At 41.2% G+C, this 26,735-nt stretch overlaps 1 protein-coding gene and 1 long non-coding RNA gene across 7 annotated transcripts in view; one reads left to right on the forward strand and one right to left on the reverse strand.

Annotated features, from left to right (window-relative positions):
* Positions 1-9,944: 9,944 nt before the first annotated feature.
* LOC120716528 lies at positions 9,945-26,315 on the forward strand. The gene is made up of 3 exons (XR_005691971.1): positions 9,945-9,956; positions 15,887-15,894; positions 26,223-26,315. It is a non-coding gene; the product is annotated as an uncharacterized LOC120716528 (long non-coding RNA).
* Positions 14,959-26,735, reverse strand: part of LOC120716526 (BOLA class I histocompatibility antigen, alpha chain BL3-6-like) — a 48,284-nt gene continuing 36,507 nt past the window's right edge. For 4 of the 6 annotated variants that reach the window (XM_040004037.1, XM_040004038.1, XM_040004036.1 and 1 more), the window contains 4 exons: positions 26,316-26,348; positions 25,640-25,699; positions 25,475-25,520; positions 24,303-24,788 (listed from right to left, as the gene is read on the reverse strand). In XM_040004037.1, the coding sequence (XP_039859971.1) occupies positions 25,492-25,520; positions 25,640-25,699; positions 26,316-26,348 (122 nt within the window). In that variant the 3' untranslated portion in view covers positions 24,303-24,788; positions 25,475-25,491. Of the gene's footprint in view, positions 15,174-24,302; positions 24,789-25,474; positions 25,521-25,639; positions 25,700-26,315; positions 26,349-26,735 lie in introns of those variants that run through there. The other 2 variants (XM_040004039.1, XM_040004040.1) reach the window with 2 other exon arrangements.

Genomic DNA, 26,735 nt, shown 5'->3' on the forward strand with positions numbered 1-26,735 from the left:
TCTGTTGGTCTCCTTGGTCTCTTGTGTTCTGGGGGGCCTCTGGATGTCTGGAGTTTTGATCTCCTCCATACCTGCTTCATGCCCTGGAGGACGGGGCTGTGGCCCCCCCACACCCTCTAGCAGATCATTACATGAAGGAACCTTTTAAAAAAACAAGCGCGTCCATGCTCACAGGTGTACACACGGGTGATCACACCCACAAACTACACCCTTTTTGGCTCCTACCTCAAAGCACACTGTGTTCTGTGACTCTTGGTGGCGCTGTCACTTGGTGTTCGCTCGCTCTGCGGTAGAGTATCACTTCCTGTTCCTGCTCAAACACAGTGGTGTTTCTGAGTAGCTTATTTGCTTAGCAATTTAATTAACAACTTTTAAATACATTCTTCTTTCATAGTATAATCTTCACGTGCTTCACCCGAAGCACACTTTCTGTGTACTCACTACCTAATTTATAGTCAAAGTATTCACTCACTGTCTCTGTACTGTTTCGCTAGCTTAGCTTAGCTCGTAGCCGACTCGTTAGCACCATGGCTACTTCAGCTGTCCCTCCTGCACTTTCTTGCTCATTGTGTCAGATGTTTAGTTACTCCTCGGCCTCCTTTAGCAGTAATGATATCTGTAACAAATGTAGCATATTTGCAGCTCTGGAGGCCAGGATTACTGAATTGGAGACTCGGCTTCGCACCCTTCATTCACCCATAGCTAGCCAGGCCCCTGTAGCTGGTGCAGCCGAAGATAGCGTAGGCCCCGCTAGCTGTTCCCCGGCAGACCCCAAGCAGCTGGGGAAAGAGGGCGGCTGGGTCACGGTGAGGAGGAAGTATAGTCCTAAACAGAAGCCCCAGGTACACCACCAACCCGTTCATGTGTCTAACCGTTTTTCCCACTCGGCGACACACCCGCCGGGGGTCAAACTCTGGTATTGGTGATTCTGTTCTCAGACATGTGAAGCTAGAGACAACCGGCAACCATAGTCAATTGTCTTCCAGGGGCCAGAGCAGGCGACATTGAAGGAAATTTAAAACTGCTGGCTAAGGGTAAACGTAAATTCAGTAAGATCATAATTCACGTCGGCAGTAATGACACCCGGTTACGCCAATCGGAGGTCACTAAAATCAATATTGAATCGGTGTGCAACTTTGCCAAAACAATGTCGGACTCTGTAGTTTTCTCTGGTCCCCTCCCCAATCAGACCAGGAGTGACATGTTTAGCCGCATGTTCTCCTTAAATTGCTGGCTGTCTGAGTGGTGTCCCAGAAACGATGTGGGCTTCATAGATAATTGGCAAACCTTCTGGAGGAAACCTGGACTTGTTAGGAGAGACGGCACCCATCCCACTTTGGATGGAGCAGCTCTCATTTCTAGAAATATGGACAAATTTATTAAACCCCCCAAAATATGACTATCCAGAGTTGGGACCAGGAAGCAGAGTTGCAGTCTTACACGCCTCTCTGCAGCTTCTCTCCTCCTGCTACCCCCCCAAAAACCCATCTCCATAGAGACTGTGTCAGCTCCCAAACAGACAAAAAACAAGCTAAAAACCAGCAACAAACAACTTAAACATAAACAATCACACAGAAAGAACAATACAATATCCACATCTGAACCAAAGAGTAAAACAGTGAAATGTGGATTATTAAATATTAGGTCTCTCTCCTCCAAGTCTCTGTTAGTACATGACTTAATAATTGATCAACAAATCGATTTACTCTGCCTTACAGAAACCTGGTTGCAGCAGGATGATTATGTTAGTTTAAATGAATCTACACCCCCGAGTCATTCTAACTACCAGAAATCTCGAAGCACAGGCCGAGGGGGAGGTGTGGCAGCAATTTTTCACACCAGCCTATTAATCAACCAAAGACCCAGACAGACTTTTAATTCATTTGAAAGCCTGATGCTTAGCCTCGTCCACCCCAGCTGTGAAACTCAGAAACCAATCGTACTTGTTATCATCTATCGTCCACCTGGGCCTTACACAGAGTTTCTGTCTGATTTCTCAGACTTTATATCTAATTTAGTTCTGAGCTCAGATAAAATAATTATTGTGGGTGATTTTAACATCCATGTAGATGCTAAAAATGACAGCCTCAACATGGCATTTAATCTGTTATTAGACTCAATTGGCTTCTCTCAAAATGTAAAAGAACCCACCCACCACTTTAATCACACTCTAGATCTTGTTTTAACATATGGCATAGAAACTGAACATTTAACAGTGTTTCCTGAAAACCCTCTCCTGTCTGATCATTTCCTGGTAACATTTACATTTACAATAATTGATTACACAGCGGTGGAGAGTAGACTTTATCAAAGTAGATGTCTTTCTGAAAGCGCTGTAACTAAGTTTAAGAATATAATCCACCCACTGTTATCATCTTCAATGCCCTGTACCAACACAGAGCAGAGCAGCTATCTGAACGCTACCCCAACAGAGGTCGATTATCTTGTTAATAATTTCACCTCCTCACTACGTACGACTCTGGATACTGTAGCTCCTGTGAAAACTAAGGCCTCTAATCAGAAGTACCTGACTCCGTGGTATAATTCTCAAACACGTACCCTAAAGCAGATGACTCGTAATCTGGAGAGGAAATGGCGTGTCACAAATTTAGAGGATCATCATTTAGCCTGGAGAAATAGTTTGTTGCTTTATAAGAAAGCCCTCCACAAAGCCAGAACATCTTACTATTCATCACTGATTGATGAAAATAAGAACAACCCCAGGTTTCTCTTCAGCTCTGTAGCCAGGCTGACAAAAAGTCAGAGCTCTTTTGAGCCAACAATCCCTTTAAAGTTAACTAGTAATGACTTCATGAACTTCTTCACAAATAAAATTCTTATCATTAAAGAAAAAATTACCAGTAATCATCCCACAGATGTAATATTATCTACAGCTACTCTTAGTACCATTGATGTTAAGTTAGACTCTTTTTCTCTAATTGATCTTTCTGAGTTAACTTCAATAATTACTTCCTCCAAACCATCAACGTGTCTTTTAGACCCCATTCCTACAAAACTGCTCAAAGAAGTCCTGCCATTAATTAATTCTTCGATCTTAAATAAGATCAACCTATCTCTAATGATCGGCTATGTACCACAGGCCTTCAAGCTGGCTGTAGTTAAACCTTTACTCAAAAAGCATCTCTAGACCCAGCAGTCTTAGCTAATTATAGGCCAATCTCCAACCTTCCTTTATATCAAACATCCTTGAAAGAGTAGTTGTCAAACAGCTAACAGATCATCTGCAGAGGTTTATTTGAAGAGTTTCAGTCAGGTTTCAGAGCTCAGCACAGCACAGAAACAGCTTTAGTGAAGGTTACAAATGATCTTCTTATGGCCTCTGACAGTGGACTCATCTCTGTGCTTGTCCTGCTAGACCTCAGTGCAGCGTTCGATACTGTCGACCATAATATCCTATTAGAGCGATTAGAACATGCTGTAGGTATTACAGGTACTGTGCTGCAGTGGTTTGTATCATATCTATCTAATAGACTCCAGTTTGTGCATGTAAATGGAGAGTCCTCTTCACACACTGAGGTTAATTATGGAGTTCCACAGGGTTCAGTGCTAGGACCAATTCTGTTTACATTATACATGCTTCCCTTAGGCAGCATCATTAGAAGACATAACATACATTTACACTGCTATGCAGATGACACCCAGCTCTATCTGTCCATGAAGCCAGATGACACACACCAATGAGTTAAACTGCAGGAATGTCTTAAAGACATAAAGACCTGGATGGCTGCTAACTTTCTGCTTCTTAATTCAGATCAAACTGAGGTTATTGTACTCGGCCCTGAAAAGCTTAGAAATATGGTATCTAACCAGATTCTTACTCTGGATGGCATTACCTTGGCCTCCAGTAACGCTGTGAGGAACCTTGGAGTCATTTTTGACCAGGACATGTCCTTCAACGCACATATTAAACAAATATGTAAGACTGCTTTCTTCCATTTGTGCAACATCTCTAAAGTTAGAAATATCCTGTCTCAGAGTGACGCTGAAAAACTAGTTCATGCATTTATTACTTCCAGGCTGGACGACTGTAATTCATTATTATCAGGAAGTCCTAAAAACTCCCTGAAAAGCCTTCAGATAATCCAAAATGCTGCAGCAAGAGTCCTGACAGGGACTAGAAAGAGAGCAGATTTCTCCTGTTTTGGCTTCCTGTTAAATCCAGAATTCAAAATCCTGCTCCTCACATACAAGGTCTTAAATAATCAGGCCCCATCTTATCTTAATGACCTTGTAGTACCATATCACCCTATTAGAGCACTTCGCTCTCGCTCTGCAGGCCTACTTGTTGTTCCTAGAGTATTTAAAAGTAGAATGGGAGGCAGAGCCTTCAGTTTTCAGGCCCCTCTTCTGTGGAACCAGCTTCCAGTTTGGATTCAGGAGACAGACACTATCTCTACTTTTAAGATCAGGCTTCAAACTTTCCTTTTTGCTAAAGCATATAGTTAGGGCTGGACCAGGTGACCCTGAATCCTCCCTTAGTTATGCTGCAATAGACGTAGGCTGCCGGGGATTCCCATGATGCATTGAATCATATCTGTTATTAACCTCTGTCTCTCTTCCACAGCATGTCTTTATCCTGTCTTCCTTCTCTCACCCCAACCGGTCGCAGCAGATGGCCCCGCCCCTCCCTGAGCCTGGTTCTGCCGGAGGTTTCTTCCTGTTAAAAGGGAGTTTTTCCTTCCCACGGTTGCCAAAGTGCTTGCTCATAGGGGGTCATATGATTGTTGGGTTTTTTCCTCTGTATCTATGAAGCACCTTGAGACGACTTATGTTGTGATTTGGCGCTATATAAATAAAATTGAATTGAATGGAATTCAAAGTTCTGTTGATCTTATGTGCTGCACAATAATGTTTAATATTTAGTATTTACTGTCATATTCACATATATCATTGTGATGTTGTTTATTCTATTACTCTTGTTCTCTTCTGCTTGTTTTCTTTTTTCTTTCTCAGCAGGTGATCCAGGTGATCGATAAATGCATTTTCTTTTTTCTGCCCATTCTGTTGGTTTTTGGTTTTTGCCCTTCTCCCCCGTCCCTCTTCTCAGCTGTTTCTCTTTCCCTCTTTCTTTCTCCCCTTCTTTCCCCCAGTCAAGTCTGTCCCGTATTCAGCAAGTGAAAATAAAATAAACAATAAAAGGTGAATCAAATGGACCATTATGGCAAGGCTGGGATGGTCAATTTGGTAAAGTAAATCCGTTGGGCATCTTTCTTTGCCTTTAGACAACAATTCTGATGGCAAAAGAGCCAAACGGGACAGGCAAAAAAAAAAGAAAAGAAAAAGACATTCCCAGCACACCCTCACTGTACGTTTGGACTCGCCAGATCTGTCCAGCGTGCTCCCCCGCCACCTGATCCAACTCACCACCAGGTGGTGATCAGTGGACAGCTCAGCCCCTCTCTTTACCCGAGTGTCCAAAACATATGGCCTCAGGTCTGGTGATACGATTACAAAGTCGATCATTGGCCTGGAGTGTCCTGGTGCCACGTGCACTTATGGACACTCTTATGTTCGAGCATGGTGTTCGTTATGGCCAAACTGTGGTTTGCACAGAAGTCCAATAACAAAACACCGCTCAGGTTCAGATCCGGGAGGCCATTCCTCCTAATCACACCCTTCCAGGTCTCACTGCCGTTGCCCAAGTGACCACTGGAGTCTTCCAGTAGGACAACAGAGTACCCAGGGGGAGCACCCTCCAGTGCCTCACCCAGGGACTCCAAGAAGGCTGGGTACTCTTAACTGCCACGCGGCGCATAAGCACAGATGACAGCCAGGACCCATTCCCTGGCCCGAAGGTGAAGGGAACAAACCCTCTCGTCCACTGGGAGAAACCACAACATACCAGCTGCAAGCCAAGAGGACACCAAGATACCCACCCCAGCCGGACGCTTCTCACAGGGGCAACTCCAGACTGAGACAGAGTGAAGCCCCTCTCCTGGAGACTGGTTCCAGAGCCCAGGCCATGCGTAGAGGTGAGCCCGACTATATACAGCCGGTACCTCTCAACTTCAAGCACAAGCTCAGGCTCCTTCCCCACCAGAGAGGTGACATTTCATATCCCAATTGCCAGTCGTGGTAGCTGGGAATCGGTCTGCGACAACTTCCGGTCCTGGCCACCGCCCGACTCACATAGTACCCGACCCCTACGGTGCCTCCTGCGGGTGGTGGGCCTGCAGGAAGATGGGCCCATGTCCCTTTTTGGGCTGTGCCCGGCCGGGCCCCATGGACTAAGGCCCAGCTTACCCTTGTCACCCTCCCCGGTAAGCCTATCCTGGGCAGTGTGAACTGTTCCCTCGATGGTCATTTTATAGGGGTCTTCTAAATCGCTCTTTGTCTGGTCCCTCACCCAGGACCAATTTGCAATGCCATTTGCCATAGGGTTTTATTAAATCCAGTTCTTTGTATTCTTATGGCCAAGAAAGACACGGCTCAAAGTGGTCTAACTTAAAAATTATCTTTAATTTTACATATTCCGGAATATGGAGACCGAGCAGGCACCCCAGACACGCCAGGCAAAGTCTCAAGCAAAAACAGGAAACCAGGTTATTTATATTCTTCCCTTAGACGTCACCCACACTTTAAGTTTCGATCAAACACTCTACTTAGTTTCACTTTCTGCTCCTGTGCTCAGCAAAAGCATGCAGTTTCCTGTCAGTACTCTTAGTTCAAACTCAAAGCTAGCCCTCTCTTATACATAAAACAATATAATCAGCAAATAAACATTAACCTCCTAAGACCCGAACTGTTCCACGGCATGCATTTTTAATTTCCCTTTGATATTTGGGCATATTGGGGCCCGATGAATGTAAAAACAAAGAATTATCAGATTTTTTTTTTTTACCTTATTTTTGTTTTTAAGAAAAATCAGAGCCACATATGAGGACATTCGTTTTAAATTTTGATAGAACAGTGGCAGGATAATGTCCTCGTAAGTGGACATCAGGCCCTTGTAGAGCAAAATTGAGGATTTTGGTCTAAATAACCCAAAATGTGATGTCCACATATGTGGACGGCAGGTCCTAGGAGGTTAAAAATATATATTTAAATCTCAACAGTTCCCCCTTTCATTTCTCTCCTGAGAAATGAACTAATTCCTTATTTATCCCTTTAAGTTTACTTGCATGTGAAAATAATAGCTAAAATATAACAAAACAAATCATGCCCATAAATCAAGCTCCACCACCTTTTTCACTATAATCCCAGTTTAAACCCACTTCTGACTTCCCTCCTGTTCACGGTAGAATCTAAACAGATATAATTAACTTTTTCTGGTAAACTGTCCTACATTACTTTTGTCACTCTTTGAAAACAGCCTCTATAAAGTTAACCTGTTTCCTCTTTAAAAATTTACTCCTGTTTTTTTCACCCCCTCTACGGGTAACATATATCCGGTCTTAACACTATTTTTTGGGCAATTTACATAGCATAGAAATCCTGCAACTATTACTAAAGTCCCTATCATTATTCTTTATTACTTCATGGTCACATTTAACCTTAACAAGCTTTTAATCTCCTAAACAACAAATTTTCTGGAACTGTGGTTCTCTGTGCTCTGTGGTTCTTTTTGTGGTTCCCCTTTGGTTCCATTCAGTCTGGGGCTCCCAGGATTCTCGCCATCCCTGTGGTCGCTTTGGTCCTCAATCTCAATGTTCTTTGTGTGTGTGAGCAACACTTTTGAGTTTATTAAACACACTGTGAGATTATAATAATATCTTATGCCATGCTATACCCCTAATTAAAGATTGTGAAATTATTATGTAGTTTTAGTTTGTATTATTCTCCTGAATTAGAAGAAGGTGATAACTATTACATTTGTTAAACTGATTTGCATTACATTAGACTGCTGATTTATTGTGAATGGATGATATTGTTTTATGATGCATTATACTGCTGAGTTCAGAAGGCTTGGCTTTTCCCCAACAATATAATGTAATACCACAATTTAAACCCAGTCAATAAAAGAGAATTTTCTTAAAGCAAACATCAGCAACCCAAAATTAGCAGCCAAAATATTAAGTCTGCAGCTCCACACTCATGTGAAACTACACTCTTCCCCAATGATCTCGCTTCTCCTTGTGCCAAAAGCAAAACAAAGCAAAGCAAAGCATACCCTTTCTCTTGCCAGCGTGGTTAATTGTTTGTCAGCCTTTATTCATCCTAACCTTGGTCCAGTCTTTGTCTCAGTGTCAGGTCAGTCAAACCTTTGGTCCACGTCGTCAGTCCATCACAGTCCAGTCACACCTTCACTCACACGCATTCACACGAGATATTGCTGATAGTGGAGACTCCCGCGCAAATAATCAGATTCTCCACCCTCAGCTCATTCATTTGTTTTATTTTTAGAAAAAAGTTCTTTATAATCTTTAACTGGATTGACTCACTGCAATCTTTTTAAACAGGAACTCAAACGCTCATCAGTTCCCACAGGTTGACCTTTCCTCAGCCCATTATAATCTGGAAAAGCCCACCTTATATTTGTTCTCCCGAAGATTTGTACAGCGGTGTTAATTCAATCTTTCAGGCCTGCTTACAACAAAATGAGAAAAAGAGAGCTGATTATTAACTCATCAAAACACAAAACACAATCACCTGACAGGATTTCTCTAAGTGCACTGTTACAAAAATAACGGGCCCCTCTTAGACATGTCCATGTTTAATAAAACTCCCTCTATTAAAATAAGAAAACAAACCTAACTGACTGAATCAACCCATCACTTAAACAACAACCCCAAAAATCTTAAACACAGAAAAGTTTTGCCTCAGGTTCTTCAGCGTCCTGACACTCTAAAGTCAACTGACATAATTTCACCTGCTCAATACACAGAAAATCTTGTTAAAAGCCGCACAGTTTTGCACACCATTGATATTCTCATTAAGCCCTTTCTAAATATGTTGTAACAATCTATCATCACTAAATTATAAATTTTCAGATAAGAAGCCTCTGACACACAACCACACAGGAAGCTTCTTTGTCACCACTGATTTCAGCTAATTTGCATACTGAGTCATATCTCAAAAAGTTGCCGTGACAAGAGAAATACATATTTAAAACATTACCATATTATTAAATTATTTTTATTTTCTTCCCAGAGTAATCACTTGTTTTGCTCAGTCGACACAAGAGCACTTCCAATTCACTATTTTAAAACTACTTTAAGCTTTTAATCACTTTTTCCTTTTCACAAAAATCACTCTATTGTCATGGAACTTTCCTGAGCTATTCCTCACTTCAAGCTTTAAATATGTTGAATTTAGCATTTATGTCATGTATTCACATTCATAAATATAAGCATATCTTCATTGTGTTTATGTTATGTGTTCATATTAATATTGAGTGTAAGCTGATTCTTCATTTGCATGTGTATTTTTATAATCAGGTTTAATTCATGCCTCTCTGCACTGAGCTGTGGATTCAAACTGTCTCACTTCTGCTTCTCTCCAAAAATAATTTCACATGTAACAATTTGTATATGTGTGTTTTCTATTCATTAATGTAATTGTTAGTTTATTGGTCAATCAATATAGGGCTTGATTTATTTCTTTATCTCTCTCTTTTTCTTTTTAATCTTTCTTTTTAATTTTTTTTTTTTTTTTTACCTCTTTGTTGTGATGTGGTGGACATTTCTAAACCTCCATGAGTTCAGTCTCAGCCTTCAATCCAATTTTCCCACATGCTTTCACTGTATAATGTCCAGGTTCACCTCTCACTGTTCTCACAGTTTCCTTTAGGGCCTCACAGATCAACACAGGCCCTAATCAGCTGTTTCTTCTCTCCATTGCTTCTCTCTTGATCTTTTCAGTCTTTTCTTTGAGGTTTACTCCCAGCATGGCAAATCTGAAACTCAGTGTCCAGTGCTGTGCAGTGCTTTCAACTTCCCAGCTTGTAATTCAGAGTGCATGTTCCATCAAGTGTTTTCTTCCATGCTGCTGCTGGAGTCGTCAGTGTTGTAGTTCAGTTGCACTGACTTTTTGCCTGCTGTTAATTCTTCAAGTACACGGTGTTCTGTCTGTCTTCATCAGGAGATTAACTGTCCTTTCAGCTTCTTCTCAGGATGAGGACAGAATGAGAGGTCAAGCTGTAAAATTTCAAGCCAAAGACTGGCCTGTTTCTCATCCCAATTCTGTTAATCTATCCTTTTGCCGCTGCACTAATGTTTTCAAGTTGAGAAGAATCCATCTGTATTAACACACTAAAACATTTAATTAATATCATAAGACATTCAGTCTCTAATTCCTCTGTTTTCATGTTGCAACGTCTCTCACCAGCTCACAAGCTATATTCAGACTTGCTGGGTCACATCCTGTTTGACACTCACACACCAGTGTTGGGACCAGCGCGTTATTAAGTAACGCGTTACAGTAACTACGTTATTATTGTGGTAACGAGCACGGTAACTAGTTATTATGCCAAAATCAGGAACGCGTTACTCGTTACTGGGATTTAGATAGGGTCGTTACTCGTTACTTCGTGTGGTGACTATCGCGGAGCTTCCACAGATTCAGTAACATTACAAAGTGGTGGAGGCCAGCAGGTGGAGGAGGGAAAGGGGACGCAGAAGGAAAAGAGACCCGAGGTGGCCGCCGGTCCAAGTGTGAACTGAACTTCAGGTAAGAAGTTGTGACCTGCAGTCTCTCTGGGTCAGATATGAACCAAGTTTAGGTGGAGTTTATTTTCGTTATTCTGACTTTTTCCGTACTGCGTGCTAGCTAGCATGACGGAGTTTCTATACAGCTGGGTGGGTGCTATGAAGTTAATGATGTTGAACTTTATTTTGTTCATAAGTTATTAGAGTTGCCAACCGTCCCGTCTGGTATTCAGAGAAAATATTACGCGTTTCTTATTGAGGTGAAAAGGAACAGTTTGTCCCGTAATTCAGCTACAATGAAAAAGGCACAAAGCTGGAGTTATTCTGTGTCTTTGCTGCACAGCTGCCTCTTCTTCTCTCATTCTCTCCCCTCCCTCTCCCATTTCTACTTCAATCATGAAACTGATCAATGATCAGCTGATCGTCTCTCTTGTTTATTTATCGCTCACTTTGCGCCAGAAAGAGGAAACCAGCGGATGTCGCGCTAAACAACAGCAGCATGTTTAAGCTTGATCAGCTGTTGTTAGAATTGATTTAATATTAATTTCTAGTATCAGCTGATGTTTGCTGGAGCCACAGCTGTAAAGCTGCTGGTCATGATGTCGGTTTGGATATGTGGTGAGAGGGAAACATGAAGATGAAACCAGGAGACGTCCTTACTGAATCATCTGAGCAGGTGATGGAGAAACAGGTTTACCTTTTAGGTGACATGGATGAGTTGAAGGGAAGTTATGAACTGTTTCTGAGAGACAAATAACACCAGGATCCTTTTCTACGTAGCTGACAGCTGGTAACTGTGCAGGGGCGGGTCTAGCAAAGTGTTGCCAGGGGGGCAGGTAGGGCATTAACAGGGAAAGGGGGGCACAAAGAAATACTTTTCTTTCTTATTCTCATTTAAAGTGTCTCGCTTTTAAAAAATAATTATCTGAATCTTACAACAAACGATTGATAGATTGATGCATATATCCCATCAGAACAGTGAACATCACTGTCACAACAGTGTTTGTTTTCATTCAAAGGCTTTATGATTTTTCCTATAATGGTGGGCCGGTCTCTAGTCAAAACGCCCGGGCCGATTTATTTGTCCCAGTCCAGCCCTGTAAGCAGCTCATCTGCAGTCTGGTGTTACCTACATCTTCCTATTCAGAAGGCAGAATTTCAGAGTTCTGAGTACAATCGAAAGCACCACGACTGCAGTTTTTGTGTTGGATGTAAAAGGCGCACATGACACTGTGACATAGGCTAGAATCATGGCAGCGGTCAATGACGGTCCAGGCGTGGGATTTCTCTCGTGGAAATATGCACGTTATCTTTTCCTTTCTATTGTTAGGTGGCACAGTGCACTTGTGGCAAGTAAGCAAGCTAGAAGACTGCAAAGTTATGGAAGCAACACATTAACAAGAGAATTCTGAGTAAAACCAAAGTTACTTTCTCTAGTAACTAGTTACTTTGAAAGTAACGAGTAACTTGAAGTAACTGAGTTACTTTTGAGAGAAGTAACTAGTAATGTAACTAAGTTACTATTTTAAAGTAACTTACCCAACACTGTCACACACAGACTCTTTTCTCTCAGACTTCCTCTTTTTCCTGCACTCTGCTATGAACCTACGTAGTGTTATTATTACTTGTTTATTATTTTGTACGAATCACACAGAATCATTCAAATCCAGTACTCACAACATTCACACACTTAGAATCACTCAAAATACGCTTTCCTAAGAGTATTTTAACAAACATGCTTTTTAGAATCAGAAAGACGAAGTAGACAACACCCAATTAAGTGTGTATGTCCTCTTAAAAGAGAAGAGAATAAACACATATGGGACAATTCTCCCCAAATTAGACAAAATATGACCATAAATGCCCTTTTCTGAGTCATGTTCTTCTCTACACACAACTATTGGCCTCCAGGGCATAAAACTTTGGACTTATAACCATGATATAAGTCCTCACAGCTCACCAAGCATGGAGAAAATCCAGCCTCAGTGCTTCAGAATTCTCCATAAAATTCAGAAACAGTTTCTGTCATTTATCTGCCCAAGAACTTCATCAAATGGACCTCTATGGGTCCAGTAATCTTCAGCACATGTATATCACTGCAGCCAGTGAAGATTTAAAACAGTTTCTTGTCTCAGTGCACCCAGCATTAACTTATCACATGGACTGCAGCCGATCCAGAAATATCAACACAATTGTGTATCCCCATGCACACAACTGATTCTTCACTTGTATCACAGCACATCTAGTAATATCATCAGAATTACTTCAACATAGTAAACATTGATTTTCCTTTAAAATCAATTTACCATTAAAACTCAAGATCACAACTGACTTGATTCTCTGAAATCCTGAGCCAGTTAAACACCTTGCTCAACTCAAGGTGTCCTTTTGTCGGACTTCCTCGTCAGAACTCACGCTTTCTACTGACAAATAAGTGTATCCCAAAATGATCCTCTGATCATTAGCTATTTTTAACCAAGGTCTCAAGTCTTGGCAGATGCTTAAGCTGGAGTCCCTCACTCCCAAGGCCCCTTTTGGACGTCTCCAAAAGGGAGGGGGTCTCCACCCCCGAACTTGACACTTATTAAACCATAAAATGACCAATAACCTATGATCCTGTTTTCCTAAACACACATTGGTCTCTTTTCTCTTTTACCATGAAATCTCATATTACTTTTAACTCAGTACTGTCTTTTTCTCACAGTTTCATTATCCTTACTTCAAAGTTTCACATTACTTAAAGGAATTTAGTTTTACCACTACTGAGCCAATTTAATAGTTAAGATCATCAACTCAGCGAACAGATAAATTGAATTCATCCAATATGCACAGATTTGCTTTTTCTCTGAACAGGTTTGTGCCTACCTTTAAATCTTTTTAGACCAGTCTCCTGTTCGCCTCATATCAGATCCAACCTTCGGCCACATTTGTTCTCTCTGTTGCAAAGGAGAACTGGGCGGAAACACCAAATATTAAAACCCGATTCTTTTGTTCCCGTGATAGAACAGAGAAAACCGACTCATAGTGTGTTAAAACATTTATATTTCGTGAGACCCCTGCACAGCCCAAACACCAGTTGCAGGATCTCTAACATTAGAATCATAAACTGTGTCTCATATAGATATTATTTTGGTACTTTACACGTCACAGTTTCGATACAAACATTGCTTATATGACAAAGTTCCTCTTTTCTGTCTGGCTTCCTGTAGTTATTAATATGCTTGTACAGCTCTACACTAACTTCCTGTTTTTCAGTCTGGCTGAGCGCTTAGTTTATGAGTCAAAAGTGGCCTTGATCTACAAACCTTCATTATTAAAGTACATAAAACAATATAATAAGAAAATAAGGATATTAAGGATATATTAATTACATGACAAGCTGTTTTGCAAAGACGAATGGGCAAGGATTTCAGTCTGTAGATGTGCAAAGCTGGTAGAGACAGACCCTAAAAGACTGGCAGCTGGAACTGCAGCAAAAGCTGGTTCTACAAAGTATTGACTCGCTGAATAGTTACGCACACCCCACTTTGCAGTTATTTATTTGTAACAAATGTTTGGAATCATGTATGATTTTCGTTCCACTTCTCACGTGTGCACCACTTTGTGTTGGTCTTTCACCTGGAATTCCAATAAAATTGATTCATGTTTGTGGCTGTAATGTGACAAAATGTGGGAAAGTTCAAGGAGCCACTGTATATATCATAACTCTGGATTTAGTGGCCTGTCATTAAAATGTAAAAACTGGTGTACACTTTGAAGACCAACCTTTCAACATGGGCTGAAATAGAGACTCAGCGTGGCTGTAGCTTGTTGCTATGTCAGCTTAAATCAGTCATGTGATTTGGAATGACTGTCTGACTGACTAAAATTTCAAGCCAATGACTGGCCTGTTTTCATCCCAATTCTGTTAATCTATCATTTTGCTGCTGTACTCACGTTTTCAGGTTGAGAAGAGTCCGCCTGTATTGACACACTAAAACATTTAATTAATATCATTTTCATTGCTATGTCTTAATACATTCAAGTCTCTAATTCCTCTGATTTCATGTTGCAACGTCACAAGCTCACAGTTTCCTGCCTCACTTCCTTCCAGACACACACACTGCAGTTTGCCTACGCACACACTTTTTATCTCACTCCATTGTCATCTGCTTTTACAACCTAAGCGAACTCTTATTTTATATTTACAATCTATAAACCCTCTGTATCTCGGCTAAGTCTTGGTCTAAAAAGAATGCACCCTTATTACACGCACACACATTTAAATATACTAAGCTCTTTGCATTTGCCAGCATTCACATCAAAATCTTCAGCGTGCTCAGCAGAGCTCTTTTAGCACAATTAACAGTTTTCCACACATATCACCATTCTTTCAGCTCAGTTTTGTAGCATCATTCACGCTATACTTTCATCAGCATTTTACACACTTCCCTGAACTTCCTCAAAAAATCGTCTCACACACACACTTTTCTCTCAACACAATGTGCACCTTTAATCATTCTTCCAAATAACAATTTTACACTTCATTTATACATTCACACGTTTATATATAACAAAAGACACTGACTGCCAAGATAAATTATTTCCATTATCACATCTTCACTTCATCCTCAAAACCTTAGTACCGGTACACCTAAGTTTTCGACTACTTTAAAAGCCTGTAAGGCCCAGGTTCGCTCACCCTGCTGGTCAATCACCCCGCTTCGGAAACACCCTCTCCGATAGCAGTCAAATTTCTAGGCCCTAATTAATTTATAAGTGCTTCCCGCGACTTGACAGAGGCCTCCACTTAACAAAACGTCTCAATATCCCATTGCCGTCTGAAGCTTTACTTAAAGGTCACCTGTCAGTCACGTTGAATTGTCACGCCCGGGGCCCCGCCCCTGTCAGTCAAAAAGCGTGGTAAGGAAGTGGTCAATGACCACTTGGTTTTTAACGGGTCTCCGAAGTCCTGCGGGTACCAACCCGGACTAATCTGGACGCCGCCAGGCCTGGTGACGTGTCCGCCACCAGGAGTCACTGTCACACGCTGAGCAACCACGCTCCTAGGAATCGCCGTTCTCGTCCTAAGTAATTTAAATAATTCTGGAAGCATCACTGTGGACTCTAACCGCCAGTTTATTAACTGATGCCCGGGTCTAACCCTGTAATCAATGTGGGAATAAAATTTGCTGACCAAATGTCCTAATCTAATCTCTTTTCTTGGCTGACGTAACACACACATAACACACCAACTTCAAACATACATCACAACAACTTCACCTCAGAATTAATCACAGTAAATTTTGTCAAATATCCCCAAACTTTACTTATATGTATTTCTAATTACCCAAAATTATCATGGACATGTCACCTGAAATCTACTTAACAGATTTTATAATTTAGTTTAATTTCACCACAACTGAGCCAATTTGACGGTGACGATCATCAACTCGGTGGACAAATAATTTAGAATTCCTCCAATATGCACAATTTTGCTTTTTCTTTGAACAGGCTTGTGTTTACCTTTAAATCTTTTAAAGGTAAACATCTGTTGTCCGCCTCATATCAGATCGTACCTTAAGCTCCAAATTAGTCCCCTCAGCCCCAAAAGAATCCGGGTCACTGGCACCAAATATTAAATCCAGTTCTTTGTATTCTTTACGGCCAAGAAAGACACGACACAGACAATTCTACTCTCAGCAAACCTGCTCATGTTGATCACTTTATTTCACACTGTAAACTGTAAAGGTGCTACGTTGGTCATTTTAAACCACTTCAATGTCACTTTAAATCTCAATTGTAAATTTTAGATTGTTATTAACTCTTTTACCTCAAAGTGTGTAGTTACTCCTCTTACCTCAGTCTCAAAATGTATACATGTATTTATTCTTCCTATTCTTACTGTTCCTATATTTATTGTTCTTTTGCACTGTGTGTAACTGGAGCCTCGTCGTCTCATCTCTCTATATGCTGAAGTGTATATAGCAGAGATGACAATAAAGTTGACTTTGACTTTATTTTTACTACTTTTTACATTGTAGATGCAAACTGAAGACACCAAATATATGAAGCAAGATATATGGAATTATGTAGCAAAGAAGAAAATGGATAAATAACTCTAAATATGTTTTAGATTCCTGTAAGTAGCTGCCCTTTGCTTTGTTGACAGCGCTGCAAACCCTCGGCCTTCTCTCAGTGAGCTTCATGATGTTGTCACCTGAAATGGTTTCACCTCACAGGTGAGCCTGTCAGCGTTCATTTGTGGAATTTCTTGCCTTCTTTATGGAGTTGGGACCATCAATTGTGTTGTGCAGAGGTCCGGTTGGTACACAGCTGACAGACCTATTTGACAACTGTTAAAATTCATATTATGGCAAGAACCAATCAGCTAAGAGAAACAATAGTCCATCATTACTTTAAGAACTGAAGGTCAGTCAGTCCAGAAAACTGTTAAAACTTTAAATTTGTCCCCAAGCACAGTTGCAAAAACATCAAGCTCTACGATGAAACTGTCTCATATGAGGACACCCCAGGAAAGGAAGACCAGGAGTCCCTCTGCTGCTGAGGATACAATCATCCGAGTCACCAGCCTCAGAAATCACAAGTTAACAGCAGCTCAGATCAGAGCCCAGATAAATGCCACACAGAGCTCCAGTAGCAGACACATCTCTACATGTTCAGAGGAGACTGTGGGAATCAGGCCTTTATGGTCAAATAGCTGCTAAGAAACCACGACTAAGGAAAAGCAACAAGAAGAGATTTGTTTGAGCCAAGAAACACAAGGAACGGACATTAGACCGGTGGACATCTGTGCTTTGGTTTCATGAGTCCAAATTTGAGATATTTGGTTCCACCACTGGTCAATACATGTCTCTGTCCTTCCTATCGTGAAGGACAGAGGAGGAAGTGTAATGGTGTGGGGGGGGCTTTGCTGGTGACGCTGTTGGGGATCTACTCCAAAGTGAAGGCACACTGAACCAGCATGGCTACCACATGATGCATCCCATCATTTATTTTTCAACAAGACAATGAGCCCAAACACACCTCCAGGCTGTGCCAGGGTTATTTGACCAAGAAGGAGAGTGATGGAGTGCTGCACCTGATGGCCTGGCCTCCACAGTCACTTGACCTAAACCCAGTGGCGATGGTTTGGGATGAGATGGACTGCAGAGGGAAGGCATAAGGACCAACAAGTGCTCAGCATGAGTCATGAAGCTCAATGAGAGAATGCCAATAGTGTGCAAAGCAGTAATCAGAGCAAAGGGTGGCTACTTTGAAGAATCTAAAATATAAAACATGTTTTGAGATATTTTACACTTTTTTGTTTACTACATGATTCCATATGTGTTCATTCATAGGTTTGATGCCTTCAGAGAGAATCTAAATGTAAATATTCATGAAAATAAAGGTCTGATGACTTGGCAGAATAGGATGGCGTTAGATATGTTACTGTCAGAGAAGGACGGGCTCATTCAAAGCTTTCATGCAGCAGTGGTTTGGTAGGTGGGGTGGTTTTGTGTCTTCTCTTGTAGTCTCTGTTGCAGTTGCAGTGGTCTTGCTGGCTGTCTGTGGATGTTGCTTCATTCCCTGCTGATCGACACTGCACTAACCATCTACATGCATCACCAGATAGGGCAGAAAGAGAAGACGTAAGAAGACGACCTACAGCTGTATCATGACACTACAGACAGTACAGAGGTGTAAGGCAGATATGAGAGTTATGTTAAAACTCAGACAAGAGAGAGATGAATCTGAGGTATTAGCAGAAAGTGGTGCGACACAAACAACCTGCTGCTCAACACTGAGAAGACCAAGGAGCTCATCGTGGACTACAGGAGGAATGCTGACCCACATCCACCCATCCACATTAAGGGGACGGCTGTGGAACGTGTGAGCAGCTTCAAGTTCCTGGGAGTCCACATCTCCGAGGATCTCACCTGGACGACCAACTGCTCCAAGCTGGTCAAGAAGGCTCACCAGCGCCTCTTCTTCTTGAGGACTCTGAGGAAGAACCACCTGTCCTCAGACATCCTGGTGAACTTCTATCGCTGCACCATCGAGAGCATCCTGACCAACTGTATAACAGTCTGGTACGGGAACTGCTCTGCCTTGGACCGAAAGGCGTTGCAGAGGGTCGTGAAAACTGCCCAGCGCATCGCCGGAGCACCACTTCCTGTCATAAAAGACATCTACAGGAAGCGGTGTCTGAAAAGGGCTGGGAAAATCATCAAAGACCCCAGTCACCCATCACATGGACTCTTCACCCTCCTGCCCTCTGGGAGGCGCCACAGGAGCCTCCGGACTAAGACCACCAGGTACCGGAACAGCTTCTTCCCCACAGCTGTCAGACTCCTGAACTCTGCCTCCTGACATCTGACCCACGTTAACACATGGACTGAACATACACACACCCACAATGGACAACTGTACCCTCAAACACACAATAATAACATGGACTGAACCACCACTCACAACCACTAGCACTTTATATAGCCTCTGTAGAAACTATCTACACCCTCACTTATCTTAACTGCACTACTGTATAGCTCTGTGTAAATAATCATTCTGTACATTCGATAATCTTTAACCCTACAACTGTTTACAACTTGCATAGTTCCCATTTCTGTATAGCTGTATATCTCAGATTCTGTAAAGTTATTTATTTCATATTCTGTATAATTTTTCATATTTTTATCCTGTACATAGCTTGTACTCACTACAGCCTGTACATACTTATAGTTATAGAATATTCACAACATACTTCATACCGTGTACATTATAACATACCATAATAGACCCATTTCTGTAATATACTCACATATCTATATTATTGCTAATATATATTGTAATATATCTATATCACTAAAGCACTTCTGGATGGATGCAAACTGCATTTCGCTGCCCTGTACCTGTGCATGTGCAATGACAATAAAGTTGAATTCTATTCTATTCTAAAACCACAGCATTGCATTTGGGTAAATGTTATATAGGAGTAAAGAATGAACTGGAGGGATATGATAGAGCAATTAAATAACGTCTGAAATTAAAGCTATGCAACACTCTTTACAACAAGCAGATTTTTTTCTACAGCTATAAAATCAATTAGGAGATTCTTCGATTGCTTTGTGTTAATGCTGGCTTTTCATTTAAAGTTTAAAAAAATTACATGCTTTGTGATGTAGTGAGAAAAACATGGACAGAAGGTGCTTGCAGGTGCACAGATGACAGGTCTCCTAAGACGCATATTTGCAGGGAGGCTGGGATGTGAAAGCCCGACAAATGTGAAAGATGATGTGTGATTTGATTCCAGTGTCTAATTTAAGTGCAGTGCCAAATGACAGTAAATAAGTGCCGGGGATGTTGTCAGCACATTGTGTATGTTTGTTTCATTTGGAAATATTCCAAATGAAATCAGCAACCGTAAGTAGATCATATATATATATATATTAGGGGTGCAACGATATTCGTATCGATATTGAACCGTTCGATACAGTGCTTTCGGTTCGGTACGCATATGTATCGAACAATACAACATTTGTAATTTATTTTATCAACTTTCCTTCTGACGATGCTGTCTGTGTTGAGCGCTCAGTGAATCTGCGTTCGACTACTCCGCCTAGGCTGCACTGTCGAGCGCAGATCCACTGAGCGCTCAACACAGACAGCATCGTCAGAAGGAAGAGCGCAGGGCAAGCTAGCGAGACAGAAGTTAAGCTCTACTTGCAACAGGCAAATTGAACCTCATTCAGATCTGGCGTTTGGAATTATTTTGGTTTTCATGTGACGTATGACCCTGAAGGTAAGCGAGTCATGGACTAAAGTAAAACAGTATGTTGGATGTGCCACGCAATGCTCAATTACATGGGTGGGAGCTAGTGTGTTAGCGCAGTTAGCTCGTTAACGTGTTGGCCGTCTAGCCCCATGCACGGGGCGATCGGCGGTAGCTCGTTAACGGAGATTTGCCGTGTTGTGGCGTTAAGGTCATTTCAACGAGATTAACCTGAAAGCACTAGTGGGAACACAACGAATATGACTGCACATTTACGCCGACATCATCCTAGTGCAAAGACAAAAACAACAAGCATGCTACTAACTTTAGCCGAGTCATTTAGACAGCCGTTAGCACATGATTCTCCTTATGCTGCTGAGAATATAGCCCAGAAGAAGCGGATAGTATAGCTTTTATTTTGGAAAGAGACATTTCTCTGTAATAAACTCTCTTTTCCAAAGATGAGCGATTCCTCAATCAGATACAGGGCTCGCAATATCGCTAGCCCGACGTCCTGGAGCTAGCGATTTTTTTCAGTCGGGCTACCAAAATCTATCTCTTCCCTGCCCGTCGGGCTATTGTAGGAAGGAAAAATATATGTCAATGCTTTTGCATTCTTTCAGAAATGTAGCTGGGTAATTATGTCATTGGCATCGGTGAGCCACTGTCAATATGTGACATATTGAAGTCGCGTTTGAATTTGCGCTTGTTTTTTTGCTTTCACTTTGCAATCGCTCGAACTGTGTATAGAGAGCGACAGCACTGATCTGTGAGTGATGATAATTTGTGCACCAATTCCTCTGACATCGTCTTATTAATCGTTAGCTTACTATGCAAACATGACAAGTGAAATCTCCCGCAGCAAGCTTAAACATGTGAGAGGTTGATCGCGCAGAGAATCGCTGAGCTTATGTGAGTGCGCGTGTAAAAGCAGCAGGATATATATTTTAGTTCTGCTGAGCCAAATAAGACAGGTCAGGGTGAAGAAGTGACAGCCAAAGAAAAGCTTACCACAAAACGGAGAAGTTATGACAAATCAGACTATAAGGCAAAAAGAAAGTGCAGCTTTATGGTTTCATGGACAAAATAATTTCTGTGGCTGCGATATGATGAGCTAAATAACCAGGGCTGCACATAAGTGGTCCGCAGGTGCGCATTCGCTGTCAAAATAAAAAACACGCACAAGGGTTAGGGTTAAATTTAAAAACTGTACTTTTGAGTTAAAATATATATTTATAATTTTAATAAATGACAAATTAAAAAGGCATGAACATTTTTTTTGTATCGAAAAAATATCGAACCGTGACACCAAAGTATCGAACCGAACCGAACCGTGAATTTTGTGTATCGTTGCACCCCTAATATATATATATACCAGCCTGATCAGGAAGGCTCACCAGAGGCTCTACTTCCTGAGGTTGAAGTGTGTGGGACTTGAGAACTGCACTGAGGCAGAGAGGAAAGCTCTACAGAGGGTGGTCGGAGGCAGCCTCCCAACTGTCACAGACATATACACCTCCAGATGCAAGACGAGGGCCACCTGTATCATGAACAGTGTTGGTCAAGTTACTTGAAAAAAGTAATCAGTAACTAATTACTTCCCCCAAAAAGTAACCCTATTACTTTACTGATTACTTATTTCCAAAAGTAATTAATTACTTAGTTACTTAGTTACTTTTTAAAAACACGATTTACAACCTGAAGAGGTGATAAAGCGATAGACCTTTCAGCCCAATTCTACTTTTTCTACATAATCCATCATACAAAATGTAATCAAATGGAAAAGTCTCTTTTTAAAACTTGTTTTATTAGTTTTAATCTTTTAACTTTATGCATCAAGCAAACATTTAATTATCTGCAACATTCTCTGACTGGAAGAAATTAGTTTAACATTTAAAGCTATTTTCTGCACATTCCAGCACATAAAATAAAATATTTTTTGTGTTTACACTCAGTCTTTCAAATAGATGCAAGTAAAACACAGCAGAAAATAAATAAAGTCAAAGACTCAGCGGTCCTGTTGCTCTATTTTCACCTGTAAAGCAGGAGTGGGGCAGGCGAAGGTTTACCCTGGTGCAGGTGTGCCGCGGTCAGTGGAAGAATCCGCGAGTTTCTCTGTGAGTTTCCCATTACGTCGTAGCTACTCGGTGCTTGCTCGGAAGTTTAGGGTTTTTTCGCTGTAAAAAGAAGTTTTCTTCCCACGCACAGCGGACACGAATGTTTTTGTCACTTTTTATGGAATCAAACTCAAAGTAAGGTCAGTACTTCCACGCTTTAAACGCTGCACGCTCATACTCTCTCTGCACTCGATATGTGATCCATTGTTGATCTGCACACAGCTGTTGTCACGAACGTCGCACTCGCTTACGTCACTGTCATGAGACGTTCTCGCAAAAAATCACGGTTTTAGTAACGCAGTAACGCAGCGTTCCTACGGGAAAGTAACGGTAATCTAATTACCGTTTTTGCAATAGTAATCCCTTACTTTACTCGTTACTTGAAAAAAGTAATCGGATTACAGTAACGCGTTACTTGTGAGCCTACAGGACTCACCCAGCACACACACTCTTTGTCCCGCTGCCCTCAGGCAGGAAGCTGAGGGGCATTAAATGCAAAACCAGCAGACTGAGAAACAGCTTCAGAAGCTGGGAGACTTCTTAGTGCATAACGGACAAGAACTGATATTGTAGCACCGTAATCACTACTGACACTTTCCTGCTAAAATATTCATACTTAAACTTCTATATCTATACTCCACACTGTTACTTTGGTTGTTGCACTTCACATATTTGTATTATTCTATTACTATTTTATTACTTCATTACTACGTCATTCTGCAAATGTTTTTATGGAAACTGGGACCGTGGGTGGGTAATTTCGTTCCATCTCGTGTAAACACGCGATGAGAATCACAATAAGGCTTCCTTGAATCCTTATCGTTTTGGGGGGCTGGAAGCATCATTCTGCGCTTTGACTGAATTAAAGTATTGGGTAGTGGAATATAGCGCAGAGGGTTGCTTTTGATTTTCAGATTCAAATCGAATCTCAGGTTAAAATCTTCATTTCAACAACCACCCAACAGCTAAAATAGTAAATGAGAGCAGGTAGACGGATTCCACACAAAGAAGACGTAAACACAGCACGTGGACCCGATATATGGGTCGCGCCTGTGCTTTGTGTTTACGTCTTTTTTGTGTTCGGTTCTGAGCTGCAGGTTTTTTCTCTCTCCAACTAAAAACTGACGAACTTCACATTTTGCTTCACACAAACATCGTCATGAATTCCCTCTGACTTTAGCTGTTTTGCTTCCACAATGATAAAATCACACTTCTAGATCTCTCAGTGTTCTTCAAGAGCAGTTTCCCATCTAAAAATCTGTTTTCTGCATTATTTGCTTGCTTATTACCCACCAGTGTACCGTTGTTTACAGCGCTGTTGGATACTGTTTTCATCTTTAAATGACTAATTTCTGCTGTTCAATACCAAAGAAATGTAAAAGTTTTTTAAATTATAGCTAAGCTGAGACTAGATTAGCTGTCTGTAATCAAACCTCTGTAACTTTGCTCTGCTTCACTTCAGCAGCATCAGGTCATGTTCACATGTTGATTCGTGGTTGACTTCAGTTTTTGAGATACTGCAGAACTCCAGGAAAATCTGCTGCATGTTTTTCTGTTTTATCCTCAGTTACTTTGACACAAACTCAAACTGCTGTGATGCTCACACCTCTGATGAAGTCTCGAAATTGTGGATTGAATCAATTCTGGACCTCATTGTAAGATATTAGTCTTAACACCCCCCTTTTCTTCTTCCTTATCTCTTCATGCCGGCTTGACCGGAGGGCAGAAGGCGGTTGCCATGGTAATCGTGTTGTTGCCTGCAAAAGGTTCATGTCTCTATATCAGATGTCCAGAGAGGTGCACAACAATAAGCTTAACAACAACAACAACAACAACAACAACTTTTATTTGTTACTGGGTGAGAATCAGACTTGCGACTCCAAAGGTGTGCAGTCTTGCCACTACACTATCCAGCTGCGTAACGTGTTCGGTATAAGGCAGGTTATGATAATACCTTGATCAAATTCAGTGTTAAATCTGTTCTTAACGTAAGGTATATCACTGTGTTTGCCTCAAAAGTTGATTCTGTTCATCTGGACGTTTTCAGGGGGAGAAACGTTTCCTCATCATCAGACGACGTCTTCAGTCTCAGCTGACTGCAGGTTTCAACCTTATAAACAGGACATTTGCACAATGACTGAAACCAGCCACTGAGGGAACAACGGGCTGGGAGGTCAGTTCCTTGATCATTAATGCAAATTATTCTGTTGTTCCTGCAAGTCTTTAAGTCCTCTCTGATGGAAGTTCTTGTTGCTGGTCTGTAGAAGAAGATTCAGGATGGCTGCTGGGCTTGAGCTTGTTTGGCAGAATCAGCTGCAGGGATGAACAACAGCATTATTTTACATGTAACACAGACGCGGATCTGCTCTGGCTTATTCTCATATTTTCTTTGGCAAAGCTGTTTCTGCTCTCGCTCTAACTGTGGTTCAGATTCTGAAAACATACAGCAGGCCGGAGCCGTCTCTGTTTCCTGAGGTGGCTGAGGTTTTTACACATCTGTCGAACAATGCTCAGGTTTGAACTTTGAGAGTTTAAACAAGAGAGAAAAGTGTGAAAATGTTCACGTCTGTCTGAGAGAAGTGTGTAGTGAGGGGCTTTACAGCCTTAAAACATCTATAACTGTAAAACATTTAAGCTACTTCGTGGATTTCACCTGTCACGGGTTTTTTTTAGAACATAACTCCTGCAATAAATGATGGACCACTGTATTCTGGATATTTATACTTGAATTTTTATATATCAGAGCTACTTCTTATATTTTGTAAACTTTGTAATATGTTGTATTATTTAATTTAGTTCAGTTAATTTAGTTTAGCTCAAAACCTACAGGTTCGATATTTGTTAGTAAAATAAATGAAATCAAATTTAAAAACAGCATCGATCGTCTAGGTGTGGGTCCAGCGTTGTGAGACCGATCCCACGCTGGTGCATCCCCCTCTGTATGTCCACTTTTTACTATCCTATGTTAACAAACTGTGAAGTGCATCAGAGAAACTTACAAGAGACGCCAGAGCCGCTAAAATTCTTCTAGTATATCCATGGACTCTGTGAAGGGAAAAAACAAAGTATTCAGCTGCAACATGAGTTTAAAATCAGTCAAACCAGAGTACAAATGTAACTTATAACTACACATTGATACAACACGTTAGCTGAGACAGACTTACTGTTGCTGCCTCTGAATAGTTCGTCTTCATCAGCCTCCTCATCATCGTCAGCATCACGTCCTACAAACAGACACAAAATGTTAAAGCTCGTCCTTTGCTGTAGGTGCTGCTACACTTCCTGTAAAGACGACAAACATTTTGCTGTTTTGCTTCATTCAGCTCAAACTTCAGTCACAAACTCATGTGATGTAGTGATCGTTCTGATGTGAGGTCATTCCTTTCATTGCTTATTGATCTGTTTCCAAATGGTTATGGTGATAAGTGGTGCTGTCATGTAGTTAAGAGTGGAAGAGTATGCACTGGGTTATATTTGTAGTCATAAATAGAAACATGGTAATTCCCCAGTGTTCCTGAACATCTCACATGAAAAAGGACCAAAGACTGAAAATGAGTCGATGTTCCTAAAAACATTTTTTGTTCCCCACAAAAAGGCACTCACTCACTCACTCACTCGTTCACTCACTCACTCACTCACTCACTCACTCACTCACTCAGGTTATTTAAGGACAAACTGCTCCACATGTGAGGAAACATTTAAAGCTGATCTGTTTCTGTTTCTTTTATTTATGAACTTTAAAATCAGCTTACCACATCAAATAATAAGAGCTTATGTGTTAAAACTTAAGTTAAAAGATAACGTTTACCAAAAACCAGAGCAGAAAAATAAAGTGCTTACGTGGTGTAGTGGTGTAAACAGCCAGAGGTAAATCTGTAAACAAACACAAAAGACCAAATAACATATTTATTCAGTCAGTGCTTCATGTTTGATTCTTTCTATCTGTTCATATAAAAATTACATTTTAACAGAGTTAAGTTAAAGAGCAGTGACTCAGAGAAACTGAAAGTCAAAAGTACGTCTGAGTGTTTCTTCTGTTTGTTTCATAAAGTGAAACTGAGCAGCTGTCACAGAGAGGAACCTCTGCACACACCTGACAGCAGCCATGTTTCACCTCTCAGGCTCAGGTGTGAACCACTGCAGGGTGGAGCCAAAGCTCACAGCTGGCTGTGTGGAGCCCAGCTGTTGTAAAGGAAGGAGCTCAGCAGCAGACCGAGCTGCACAAACAGAGGAGAGTGCAGGAACCAAAGATCTGCTGTG

The sequence above is a fragment of the Simochromis diagramma genome, unplaced genomic scaffold, assembly GCF_900408965.1.
Source record: "Simochromis diagramma unplaced genomic scaffold, fSimDia1.1 OVJJ01000474.1, whole genome shotgun sequence".
In the NCBI taxonomy this organism is placed as follows: domain Eukaryota; kingdom Metazoa; phylum Chordata; class Actinopteri; order Cichliformes; family Cichlidae; genus Simochromis; species Simochromis diagramma.